At 34.2% G+C, this 14,550-nt stretch overlaps 1 protein-coding gene across 1 annotated transcript; it reads left to right on the plus strand.

Annotated features, from left to right (window-relative positions):
- The first annotated feature begins 5,127 nt into the window (after positions 1–5,127).
- lins1 (lines homolog 1) lies at positions 5,128–12,925 on the plus strand. Its single transcript, XM_016236122.1, has 6 exons — positions 5,128–5,710; positions 6,417–6,506; positions 6,685–6,829; positions 7,943–8,512; positions 9,908–10,094; positions 12,110–12,925. The coding sequence occupies exons 1-6, from the start codon at positions 5,441–5,443 to the stop codon at positions 12,726–12,728; spliced, it is 1,881 nt and encodes a 626-aa protein (XP_016091608.1). The 5' UTR covers positions 5,128–5,440; the 3' UTR covers positions 12,729–12,925.
- Positions 12,926–14,550: the final 1,625 nt, after the last annotated feature.

A 14,550-nucleotide genomic window follows, 5' to 3' on the forward strand; every position in this document is an offset into this window, starting at 1 on the left:
TATCTACAGTAGGAAATTTACAAAATATCTTCATGGAACATGATCTTTACTTAATATGCTAATGATTTTTGGCATAAAAGAAAAATCTATCATTTTGACCCATATAATGTATTTTTGGCTATTGCTACAAATATACCCCAGCGACTTAATACTGCTTTTGTGCTCCAGGGTCACATATAATAGAGAAACTTTCAATAAAAACTTTATTTGTACTACTTTCATCAAATACACTGAATAAATGAACTCAATACAGTGCGTCCAGAAGCACCAAACTCATCAGACAGACAGAAAATGAACTAATAATACAACATTAAATATGAGATGCAAAAAGTGAATGGAATCATCACATAAGTCATACTAAATGAAACTTATGGCATGAAATGAACACTGTTCAAGCTCCAAATGCTTTGACTTTGTCAGGTTAATAATATGTTAAACTTGGTTCATGATGTTTTAGGAATTCAAAATAATAGTTTAAAGCTGATTTATAATGTAAGAAGGACAGGCGGTCTTTTATGAATTAAATTAAGTCGATATAAATTAAAAACTACGGGTGGTCGAGTTTTAGCTCCACATCTGAACAGAAATGAGAAATTCCCCAACGTTGGCTTGTTTGAAGAGGTCAAAACAGACTTATCTTTTTAAATCTGCTTGATTATCAATTTATTTGATATTATTGTATTGTATTTTGCATGTTTTATAATATGATTTTTTCTACTGTTCTGATTTGGGTTTGGAAAGGGTCAGAAAGAGAGAAAAATTACTTTACCATAAGACGACATTAGGGAGGGGGAAAAAAAGCACAGAAAATACTTTTGTGCAATATAGAAGTATGCATATGCAATAATAAATGTAGCAATCTGTCACAAAGAGGATGTTACTTAAGGAAGGAGCATGAAAGAAATCACTGCTTCTGACAAAAAAATTCAATAAATAAAATTTAAGCAACATTATAAGTGGGATATATAAAAAAAACTGTACAATCAAAAATTTGATCAAATAAATTAAAAAATATAATAATGTAGAAATCTGTCACAAAGTGCCTGTTATTTAAGAAAGGAGCAGATAAAACTAAATTTGCATAGACATCTTAAAGGTACAGCAACAAAAAAACAGACATTTAATTCAAATGGTTAGAGAGAGAAAAAATGGCCATGAAAAATGACTTTCTGGCACAAAAAAAACTTCATACGTGGACATCAGGGAAGGAAAAAAAGCACTCACGCACACACACACAAAAACCTTTTTTGTCCATTTGTCATCTTAAAAGATATCAGGAATGAGTTCCAGGAACCCGGTGCACAGGGTTATCAGTTTTAATGGGCCAGTTTTCCCGTCCCAACACAATATGGCACAGGCTGTGTGCACACAAATGAAGCCAGCTGGAAAAACCACTACAAAGGGCTGGAGACGGCCATCTGCAGCCCCTGTCTTCTGTCAGTCTCCATGCCTTAGCAAAAGCTCTCAACTATAGGTGACGGCAGAGAAACAGAAATGAAATCAGCACATATTCTCACGCAGCGCACTGTCACTCCCTTCAAGACATGATCCTTGATGTAAATACAGCCGCCGAAGTGCTTTTTTAATAAATAATCAAGGTGAAATGAGATCGCTCTGAATGAGCTGACAGCGAGTAAATGTCTGCGACAGGTGGCTTTGATATGGTGATATCAAAGTTGAAGCGAAGCGCAGGAATGTGGCCATTGTTGCGTACTTGCTCATTAGTGCTTCAGGTAACACTGCTGGCTTTTCTCAGACGGCCGATTGTTCTGTGTGGGGGATAGAGATCATAATGCCGTTCACTCGGCCATTGCTCAACTTACAGATTGACAGAATCAGACGCTGCTCTCCGTGAGATGTGACATTTTTCGGGAGAAAAGAGGGAATATGAGCTCCTTTGATGATACTCCTGCTATTAACCCTTGGAGTTTTAATGCTTCATGTTCGACTTGAGTGGAGCGCTCTTCTAACGTATAGCTGTAATATTAACTGGAATGAGTGTCTTAGATAGGACATCGGCCCTCCAGGACCGAGTTTGGGCAACCCTGTGCTAAACGATCAGAGACTGACCTCAAATCTGTCATATAAAATACTGAGACCCTCCCTAATCTGTGTGACAAATAACCATTTAATCAAAAAAATAATTCAAGGAACAATGATGCCGGACTACATATGTGACCCTGGACCACAAAACCAGTCATAAGGGTCAAGTGTACACAATGCTTCGTTAAAAATAAAGAGGAAAAAAGAAAAACTAAAATATAAAATATTATATAAGATTTCAGAATTACTGTTAATTTGAATGCTGTAATACATATTGTAAAATCTTTAAATAAATAAATGTGCATGCTATATAGCAATTATATTGTTAACTAGGCTACTGGACACAGCATTAAAATAAACAGTAATTTCAAAATCTATATAAAAAAAAAATACATCTGGTAAAATCCGAATAAAAACTAAAAAAAACAAACACTACAACTACACATTACTCTTTGTGTTCCAAGAGTGTCAAAGTTCTTAATATCATACAAGCAATACATTTGTGAGAGTTATTACCATAAATATATACACTATATTTCAAAATGTCTTTGATGCAGATTTGTAGAAATATTTTTAATAGGACAGCATGATAGAACAAATACATAGGCTAAACATTAATTATCTTTGATTGCGAAAAACAGTATGAAAGAAAATAACCGCACACGTCGCCTGTGAGATAATAACAGTTTTCTTGCATGAAAAGCACTGATAATGTTAGTTGCATCGCATCAAGCCAAAACCATCAAACCATTCATGAAAAAGCGTAGACAACACAATATAATACAATAAGACAGAAATTACATTTAAAAACAGGCCATGGCCTACAGATCCTTTCAAAGCTCAGCTATGAGCCAACATTACCGTTCATTAATGTCTTGTAGATTTGAAACAGTCTTTGCGCTCTGCATCCATGTTCACATCCACTTCAGATCTTCATTCTAGAGAAGCAGAGCGATGCAGAAAGTATACACATGATTCGTTTATATATAATATTCATCATTTTCATAGCAGATGCATTTATATGCAGTGTTGGGGAAAGTTACTTTTAAAAGTAATGCATTACAATATCGCGTTACGCCATAAAAAAGTAACTAATTACGCTACTTAGTTACTTTTTATGGAAAGTTATGCGTTACGTTACTTTTGAAATCTGGGCAGGGCTTGCTTGTTTGATTTTAAAATAAAAAAAGTTCTATTTTTGGCAAATATAAAAGCTTTTCACACCAAAAGTGAAATGGATAAGCCTCAGGCTGAAGGGAAAGTACATTCACGTCCGTACAGTAGAATGCAGAAGAAGACATTTCAACACACTTCAGCAATAAAAAAACACACAAATGTTCGTCTAGAGTAATTTCTGCTTATTAGTACGGTTGAACTGGATCATCGAAGGTCAGAAGCAAACAGAATGGGATTAAATACATAAAGCATATTTGTGTTGTTTAACATTTAATTATTGCAGGTTTGCGTCATATTCTGAGTTGCATTATTTTTACTCATTTTGAGGAATACTGAATCTGTGTTTTGTGTGAGCGAGATGAATTAATGCATATTCATATTTATTTTAGAGCTACAGTAACATCTTCTGATTTCTCTCAGCATGGGGACAGGAGAGCGGTCAGTCAATACATTGAAAAAAAGTACCATGCATTACTTATTTGAAAAAGTAACTCAGATATTCTCTTGCAAATGAGAAAGTAATCCGTTACTTTACTAGTTACTTGAAAAAAGTAATCTGATTACGTAACTTGTAATATACTACCCCTAACACTGTTTATATGTATAAACGATGCATATTTACAACCATCATTTAGCCACACCTATATGATGGCGTCTTATTACACACTTATCTGTCACGTTACATTGATCATCTCTCTGTTTAGGAGTAAATATTAACAGCCACCCTTTTCAGTTCACTATGTTATTGTCTTCCAGCCTCTGGAAAAAAACGAAACAGCTGCAGCGAGCATTTGCACACCTACATTTACCTATAACAACACAAACATACGTGATATGTACCCATTTCACCTCCTCGAATAGGTACAACAAAAGGTAAATAATCATGTTTGCTGCTGCTGCTGCTGCTGCTGCACTGAGAACAATGAGCCTGTTAGCTGGTGTGCTAAAGCAGCTAAAATCACCCCAAAACAAACACTAAAGCGGCTCTTTTTAGAGACTGGCATAATTGACTTTGATACCGCCCATGTATTGGACACGATACGTCTGAAGACGACCATTAAACTGAAGGAGAATCGGACAAACTCTGTGATAGACATGCACTGTTACTGCATTAGCACAGTTAGCATTTAGCCAGCGGTTATTGACCATTTTCACAACAACACCAAAAAATCATACTTTTCCTTACAGTTTTAATTTAAACATAAGTACAAAGGGTTGTATTATGACTTAATGCATTCGTGTTTTTATTAAAACATTTTAAATATAGCCATAATAACAAACTGCTGATTTTTAATGCTTTTTTTTTTTAAGTCTCTTATGTTCATCAAGGCTGCATTTATTTGACCAAAAATACAGAAAAAACAGTGATATTGTGAAATATTATTGCAATTTAAAATACTGGTTTTCTATTTGAATATATTTTATAATGTAATTTATTTCTGTGATCAAAGCTGAATTTTCAGCATCATTCCTCCAGTCTTCAGTGTCACACGATCCTTCAGAAATCATTCTAATATGCTGATTTATTATCAATGTTGGAAACAGTTGCTGCTTATTTGATGAATAAAGTTAAGAAGAACAGCATTTAATCTTTTCTAACAATACAAGTCTTTATTACTGACAAAACATTTGAACGGTAGTGTATATAGTTGCTGAAGGATCGTGTGACACTGAAGACTGCAGTAATGATGCTGATGAAAATTCAGCTTTGATCACAGAAATAAATTATTTTTGAAAGTATATTAAAATAGAAAACCATTCTTTTAAATTGCAATAATATTTCACAATTTTACTGTATTTCTGATCAAATAAATGTAGCCATGATGAGCAGAAGAGACTTCTTTAAAAAACATTACAAAGCTTACTGATCCCAAACTTTTGAACGGCAGTGTATATCATTTCTTTGTACACCCCTGTCACTGCAACAGCCTAGAAAAGAGAGTCAGGAAGTGGCCTGCCCTTTTTTAGCCAATCAGAAACACTCTCTGCCTGTCGATCATTGTCCATATTCAGGTTTGCTGCTGTTGGATCGTCTGAATGAAGGGTCGATGAAGGGCAGAGCATGTGGTTGAAGAGATTCACTGGCTGCGTCCGACTATAACTTACATGAACTGAACAAATCACAGTCCCATGTTGACATGTCTTTTCATCTAAACATGTGTTTCAAACGTAACTCGCTGATTATCATTCTTTTGGCCCTTTATTTTCACAGTGTCTCATCATGCATGCCTCAGGATTGGATTTCCAAGGCATTTTCAGGCTGTTACGTGCAGGATCTGCTCCCAGTCTGAGCAGTGAAGAGCTGGCCGGCAGAATCTCATCGTGTGTTAGTCAAACAGTCACACACACAGACGTCATGTGCTTGTGTCTCACTCTTACTGAGAGCATCATTAGCAGACTGACGGCACAGAGTTTGCCACAAGATGCCACAATATTCTATGAAGATGTGACGAGGAGGCTGTTTGGAGAAATGAATCTGATGGCAAAACTGGTGTGCTAAATCAAAATTAAATTTTATTTTGCTTAATAATTTTCTTTTTTTTCATTGTGATATTATTTTTGTCACAATTAAGCACATTTCTTCCACAAAATTCTCATGATCTCAGTATTATTTTCAATTCTAAATATATCCATATACAGAAGCAAAATTAATGTCCAAAATATATATTGTATTTTATGTATATTAAATTATAAAGCACTTGTACATCATCATAGCGCTATTTATTATACTGCTTTTAATTAAAGCTGATTGAAATTAATATTTAAAAAAATATTTATATTTCCATTAAAATGTGTGTGTGTGTGTGTGTGTGTGTGTGTGTGTGTGTGTGTGTGTGTATATATATATATATAATTTTATTTTTTAAATATATTTAAAAAAATATTTTTATTTTATAAAATTAAAAATAATTTTTAAAAATCCACACTGAAGTTTTTTAAATTGTATTAATGCAAAAATTATAAGTTGAGAATATATATATATAATTTTATTTTTTAAATATATTTAAAAGCATATTTTTATTTTATAAAATTTAAAATAATTTGTAAAAATCCACACTGAAGTTTTTTAAATTGTATTAATGCAAAAAGGATAAGTTGAGAATATATATATATATATAATTTCTTCTTGTCAAATTGTGTCTTGGGCATATTTGTGATTATACATGAAGCCTTAAGACAGTTCATATTTGATGCAGGTCACCCTCCTCAGCTGTCAAGACCAACTGGTGTCTCATTTATCTGCGAAGTGTATATCAGTCTATATCATCAATGACATTCGCATCACTGTGAGTATTGGTACTGCACTGTACATTAACTCCAACATGGACTATTATACATTTTACAGGTGTGTAGACATACAGATCATCTAGTAGTCCATCTGAGTATTGTAAGGTTTCGATGTTTTCTCTGTTTTTCTTTCCTGATTTCTCTCTCTTGACTAAGTGCAGTGATGGTTGATTATAGGGAGGCAGCAGCTGGAAGTGGAGACACACATGTGCTGAAGTGTTTGAGAAATCAGCGGCCAGCAGTGAACTGGACTCCTGTGTGTGGTCCCTGACCGCTGTGATTAAAGCCGTGCTGAGAGGAGACACAGGCCAGAATCAGAGAGGTACTGAAGAGTCTTCACACACAGACAGATGATTCAGATTGGGCTTCTTTATTATGCTTTTGTAACTTATCTGTAGAACCTTACTCACGGTTTTATCCAAGGTGACAAGAGAGGCGGGACCTCAGGAGAAAATGTGGATAATTGACTGAATATGTAAAACTGGTAGAAAAGGTGGAATAATTACAATGTAAAACAACTCATCCACTCATCATCACTTTCACTTGCATCTAAATGAACTAGGTTGATTAGTTGCTAGGTTAAATCTCTGTGAGTATATACAGCATGACGTGTTTACTAAGTATTTGACGACAAATAATAATAATGATAATAATAATAATAAAAAAACAATACTTCCAACATTGGATGGTTTGAGAATAAGGTGAGTTATTTTTATTAAATCACTTTATTCTCAAACAATAATTTTTTTCATTCTGTCGAAGGTAGTTTTATATTATTATTATTATTATTAATATAATAATAAAGTCACTGTATTCTCAAATATAATTTTTTTCATGTTGTATGTTGTTATTATTATTATTAATAATAATAATAATATAGTAATAAAACAGTATATTCAACATGAAAAAAAAAGAATTTTCGAATTCAACCCATTTTTTCATCATTTTTAAAATAATAATAATAATAAAACAGTACCCTCCAACATGAAAGAATAATGGTAATAAGGTGATATTATTATTATTATTAAAGTCACCATATTTTCAACCCATTTTTTCATCATTTTTAAAATAATAATAATAATAATAAAACAGTACCCTCCAACATGAAAGAATAATGGTTATAAGGTGATATTATAATTGTTTTCTTTTCATATTGGAAGATATTGTTTATTATTGTTCATATTTTTTTAAATTAACAACAACAACTTCTTCTTATTGGAATGGCAGTCAAACAACAGCTTGTAGTAACAAATAAATTACAAAAGGTTGTAGTTATTTTTAAAGCAATATAAAAATCATTTATAAATGCATAACTGGGTTTAATACACAGTATATTGTGTTACTATAGACATAAAAAGAGCATTGATTTACAACTTTGCCTTCTCATTTCAGAGGACATGATCTCTTAATACCAACTGCTGGTTTTTCTCCATAGATGTTCTGACGAAGCTTCTTTCTGGATTGGATTCCTCCATCGCTTACCTGTTCACCAACCTTCTGACTGCAGACACACAGGAACCTCACAAAAGAGAACCGGTGAAACTTTCTAAGACCATGTGTGAGTTCTTTGACCTCCTTGAAGTCATCAGCGCTGCCCGGCTCAGATTTGGAGTCTGCTCTTCAGTTCAGAGAGTCGTATTGGTTGAGTCGCGAGCGCTGCTTCACGTCGCGAGAGCTGAGGTGGAGTACTTCGTGAAGAAACGAGCGCTGCTTCTTCTGAAGAGAAGTCTTCTGCGGAGAGCTGGGGAGGACTGGGCTTCAGCTGAAGCTCAGTGTGAAGATCACGGCCTGACGGAGGATGCGCTGATCATGGCAGATGGTGTGCTACAGGAAGTCACTGCAGGCTGGCTGAAGGAAGTCCCTGTGAAGGCTCAAGCCAGTTTCTTCGGTGGGAACTGTGACGCGAGTCTCGGCGAGACGCAGAAGGATGATGTGATTCTGAGAGCCGTGAGCCTGATTTTGCTGAAGTCGCTAGAAATAAACATCCAGTCCCCTCGGTGCAAAGGTAACTGTCATACTAGGCTTTATTCATTTTCACAGTATCACATTAGCAGCTAGAAAATCAAAGTTCATTAAAACAAACTTTACGTGCTAGCTTGACAAAGTCTAGCCTGTAAGGAAAAAAAAAAGTATTTTGATGTCTGAAAGTTTTAGTTTGCTATATGGTTGCTAAGGTAGTCTAAGCGAATGCTACAGTGTTGATAAAGGGTTGCTACGGTGATCTGAATGGTTGCTAGGTATTAAAACGCTCTTACTGACTTAATAGAACACAAGTTAGATTTATTTTTAAGGAATAAGAAACATTTGCTATTATGAAAAACACGGCTAGAAATAATGCTGCTTATTGTTTTTGTAATAAATCATTACCTTTGTTTCATATGATTAAAACGATGTCACATTTGTGATATTACTGGAATGAGCAGTATCAACTATTAAAAATGGTTTTTGTTACTCTTAGAATAAAGCTGATATATATATAAAAATTTTTTTATGAATATATAACATATGTTCACATATGTTATATATAACATAAGAATATATAACACGTTTATTGAATATATAACTTCAGCAAACTAATTGAAATACAAAAAATACTAAATTATTTAACTAAAACAAACAAACTAAAATAACAACAAACAACAAAATAAATAAACATAAAATAAACAACAAACTAAGATAAAAATAAATCAAAGCTAAATAGAAATAAATATATATATAAGTAATAATACTGACAAATGTTTATACAAAAAATAAAAACTAGTTCAAAATATTAAAATATACTATAAAAGTACATACATAATACTAAAACACTGGTGCCACCACAGTATTTATGTCCTGTTCACGAAAGAATCGCATCTTTTGAATGATTCAGATGCACTGATGTGCAAAGTATTTGTGAATCACTCGACTGTAATAATTTTTGGCTTCGTCCAAAATCACATGCTCTCTGAGAAGGTCTTTCTTTTGAACAAGTAGTTAATTAGCAACCATTAAAAAGTACGTTTGTTCTATATAGTGTGAATGTAACCTGGACGTACTACATTTAACATGTTGTCATGTGACCGACCTGCCTCAGTTGTGTTGCAAATCCTCTCCTGTGGCTTCAGGGAACAGTAAAGTATCCATCAGATACACACTTCAAAATCTGGCCTGAAACAGTAGGTCATCCAGGCACTTTTTGCCCACTGTTTTCAGACATACTTCTCTGTTCACATACTGTTTTTTGCCTGCTATATAGTAGGAAATGATGCAGTTTCAGATTCAACCTTTGTTTGGGTGTACAACTGGCATGTTGGTGCTTCACCATAGCTCTTATAGAATGAAACACGTCATTTAATCATGTGCAACAGCAGAGGGCGACACATCCTTTCATAATACATGTCTTTCCTGTCGTTTTCAGGATCTCAGAGTGACTTTGAGGTCTGTGGGTATTTAACAGAGCTCATGTCGTTCCTCCAGCGTCACGGGACTCTGATGTCTCCAGACGCTCACAGCTGCTCCTGGGTGTCTGCGGTATTTGCTGAACAGGATGACGACATGATGGAATCAGCCAAGACTTTGATTGGCTTGTATTTATATCAGAAAAGGTTTGGAATCGGTTTTATACATCCTATTTTATGGAACTGTACCAAAATGTGTATTTCTTCCAGCTGATATGGGTATTTCTGAGGCCAATGCTGATATCTAGAGACATGTAGAACATTGATGAAATTAAATATGCATACATTTTTAACAATATTAACTCACAATGTACTCAAATATTGCCTGATAATAGGCTAGGCCTATTAAAGGGCCCCGTCTCTCTCTCTCTCGCTCGCTCGCACACACACACACACACACACGATGTGCAAAACTCCGCATTTGAACAGTCAATAGCAAATACTTAAACTAATAACAAAACAGTAGCTGATTCAGAAGCGCCAGATTGTCATAGCAAAGTCAGAATGACCTCCTCTCCTAGGTTCACGAAACGGTCGTCCATAAAATGCATTGCTGTTCTGTTGTAAGTGATCTTAAAGATTCCTAAATGCATCTACTTTCGGAAGGCCAAATAAAGTGCTTTTGCTTTCGCCTAGAAACACACAGCGTCTCCCTGACATGCTGCTTCAACACTAACTGCGGTTACTGAAACCACGACTTCTTTCTTTGCGTGCACATTTGGGCGCATTACGCAAATATTTCCACATAGTGAGGTAGATATGTGGGGGCGTGTTAGAACGAGCCGTTTTAGGGGGGCGTGGCAGAGTCTTAACTTTGATAAAGAATATCTCTTTGGTTTTGAGACTTTAGTCTTTGCAACTTCAGGGATCTTATCTATGCACAATCAGCTTGTAACACTCCAAAGAGAAAGGAAAACTTGAAATCGCATCATATGACCCCTTTAATATACATATACACTATCATTGGGGTTGGTAAGATTTTATTATTATTTTTTAAAGTCTCTTCTGCTCACCAAGACTGCGTATATTTGACCAAAAATACAGTAAAAATAGTGAAATTGTGAAACATTATTACGATTTTAAAATAACTGTTTTCTATTTGAATATATTTTAAGTATATATATATTTTGAATATATATTGTAATTTATTCCTGTGATCAAAGCTGTATTTTCAGCATCATTACTCCAGTCTTCAGTGTCACGTGATCCTTCAGAAATCATTCTAATATGCTGATTTGCTGCTCAAGAAACATTTATATTATTTTCAATGTTAAAAAACAGTTGTGCTGCTTCATATTTTTATGTGGAAACACATTTTTCTTTCTTCAGGATTCTTAGAACAGCATTTATTTTAAATAAATAACAGTTTAAATGATCAGTTTAATGCATACCTGCTAAATACAGTCTAAGTATTTAATTTTCAAACCAAAAATTGTGTTTTTTCAAATATATTCATATATACATACATATATGTGACCCTGGAGCACAAAACCAGTCTTAAGTCGCTGGGGTATATTTACAGTAATAGCCAAAAATACATTGTATGGGATAATGTATAATGACAAAAATCATTAGGATATTAAGTAAAGATCGTGTTCCATGAAGATATTTTGTAAATGTCCTACCGTAAATATATCAAAACTTAATTTTTGATTAGTAATATGCATTGCTAAGAACTTCATTTGGACAACTTTAAAGGCGATTTTCTCAAAATTTAGATTTTTTTCAAATAGTTATATCTCGACCAAATATTGTCCTATCCTAACAAACCATACATCAATGGAAAGCTTATTTATTCAGCATTCTATTTTATTTCTATTTCGATTGTATAGAGCAAGATGATGTATAAATCTCAATTTAAAAAAATTGACACTTGTTTTGTGGTCCAGGGTCACACACACACACACACACACACATATATATAAATTGTAATAAATTTTAATGCACATTAAGGTTGTAATATGTTTTATTTGTTTGTTTGTTTTTTTACTAAGTAATAAGTAATTGGCTAAAAAGTATATTGTACAGCTATATGTCTTTTTTATATCTTTTCACAAATAGAGGAGCTGTACTACCAGTTCATAATTAGAAAAGAATGTTAAGAATATGTCTTAACAAAGAAAAGTAAGTTAATGACAAGTATTCCTTCCCCTTCTTCACAGTTCGAGCTCCTCAGACTCCGGGGTTTGTGTCTGGGGTTGTAACCCTCACTGTCATTTCATACTTCTGCTCCGCTCCCTCTCCTTCGACCACAGCGTGCTGCTTGACTTCCTCATCTCCTCCGAGACGTGTTTCCTGGAGTACTGCGTCCGCTACCTGAAGCTTCTCCGTGAGGAGCGGGCGGCCTTCTGTAGGTCGTGTCGTCATATCGAAGATTGTGATGGTGCTGGAAGAGGAACCGATCCCTCTGTTCAGGCTCCTTCTGCTGTTTCAGAAACGCTGGATGTTGCTTCCTGCACTAGATGGTCAACAGGTACCGATGCCCCACGACTGGTTGATTATGGGAGCTCAGACGAATCGGAGGAGGCAGAAGAGCATGCTTCTGACAGGAACTCTGGGAATACTGCGGCAGACTGTAGTAGGACTCGATCTGTAATGGAGCTGGAACAAGTTCAGACTGGACATGCATCTGATTGTCTGTTAGGTAAAGTGTTTGAGTGTCTTATGGACTTGAGGACCGCTGTAAAGAGACTACATAACAGGGGTCTCTTCCCTTACAACCCTACCTCACTTCTAAAACTGCTAAGCAGCATTGAACCCCAGAGAAACGCAGTTAGTTAGCTTTGATGAACAAGGATAGATTAAAACGGATCAGAAATGCCAATCTGTAATGACCTGCTCAATTAATGCAGAGAATAAACATACCGTATATCACTGAACTAAAAAAAGTATGTTTGCATCAAAATGAATGTTATGGAGGGATTTAACAGATTAAGTTAAATAAATATATGATGAAATAATCAAATACAACATGGAATGCTGGATTTAATAGATTAAATTAAATAAATATACAATGAAATGATAAAATATGACATGGAATAAAAAAAAAGAAGAATAAATGAATAAAGCATTAAATGCATTTATTTATTTTTTCATGTAAAATAGAAAAGGACGTGAAATGCATATTTGCATCATGAAATACAAATTCATTTTTCATTTCAAGCCTTATTTATGCTTACTGTACATTTCATTGTGCGTTTATTTTTTCATGTAAAATAGAAAAGGACGTGAAATGCATATTTGCATCATGAAATACAAATTCATTTTTCATTTCAAGCCTTATTTATGCTTACTGTACATTTCATTGTGCGTTTATTTTTTCATGTTAAAAACCGGACATGAAATATGCTTTAAAATGAAAAACCTCATGAAATATGAATTTAATTTAACATTTTATTTTCCGGTTTATTTATTTATGCTTAGGTTTCATTGCACTTTTTTTAAAAATGAAAAGTAATTCCACGCCTCATTTATTTTTATGCTTGCATTCTATTGTATTTTTTATTTATTGCAACATTCCACAACATTTTAAATAATCTCATTATATATTTATAATCATTTATTAATATTTGACTCTTGACTCAGGTCTCTGATTCAGCTTTGTTGTTGTTGTTCAGACTGTAAGTGCGATCGCTGTGTATGTAGTGCATGTATATAATACAGGTGCATCTCAATAAATTAGAATGTCGTGGAAAAGTTCATTTATTTCAGAAATTCAAATCAAATTGTGAAACTCGTGTATTAAATAAATGGCTTTGCATCACGGGAATAAATTACATCTTAAAATATATTACAATAGAAAACAGGTATTTTAAATTGTAATAATATTTCACAATTTTACTGCGTTCTTGAGCAAATAAATGCAGGCTTGGTAAGCATTTTCTTTCAAAAACACTAAAAATCTTACCAACTCCAAGCAAAGCAGGAAAAAAAAAAGCTAAACTAAATACAACTAATTTAATGCAACAACCGTATGATCATAGTTAATAAAGCGAAATCATTTCGGTGAAAATGTATCTATTGCTTAGTAGAAGTCTAAATTAGATAAAAGAAGGGGAAAGAGAATTCAATGAAATATGGGTTCACTTGCATGCAGTCACAATGTGTTATGGGTGAAATGATTGAAATTCAAGAGAACCAGAATTGCCTATTTAATAAAATTGTTGGATCAATGCATTTCATGATAAAATGCATTATTAGTGTTATACTCAGGATGTTTTAGTGACTTTTTATGCACCTAGCGCTGCATTTGTCCACCACGTGATAAAATATGTGTCCTGAAGTAACACTAGTTGCGATCAACTGCTATACATAACTAAAGGTGTCTCCTGTATTACAGGTAATTCATTTGTGCAAGTACAGACGCCCTGTTCTGCCCCAAACACACCCCGTGGTACCGAGTCATTGCCTGTGCTTTGTCTTGTCAGGCTGAGTGAACCGCTGATCTCACATTGCAGCTCTATCAGTTGCATGTCACAATGTGTAATGGGTGAAATGATTGAAATTCAAGAGAACCAGAATTGCCTATTTAATAAAATTGTTGGATCAATGCATTTCATGATAAAATGCATTATTAGTGTTATACTCAGGATGTTTTAGTGAC

Source organism: Sinocyclocheilus grahami, unplaced genomic scaffold (assembly GCF_001515645.1).
Source record: "Sinocyclocheilus grahami isolate Dianchi unplaced genomic scaffold, SAMN03320097.WGS_v1.1 scaffold481.1, whole genome shotgun sequence".
NCBI classification, from domain to species: domain Eukaryota; kingdom Metazoa; phylum Chordata; class Actinopteri; order Cypriniformes; family Cyprinidae; genus Sinocyclocheilus; species Sinocyclocheilus grahami.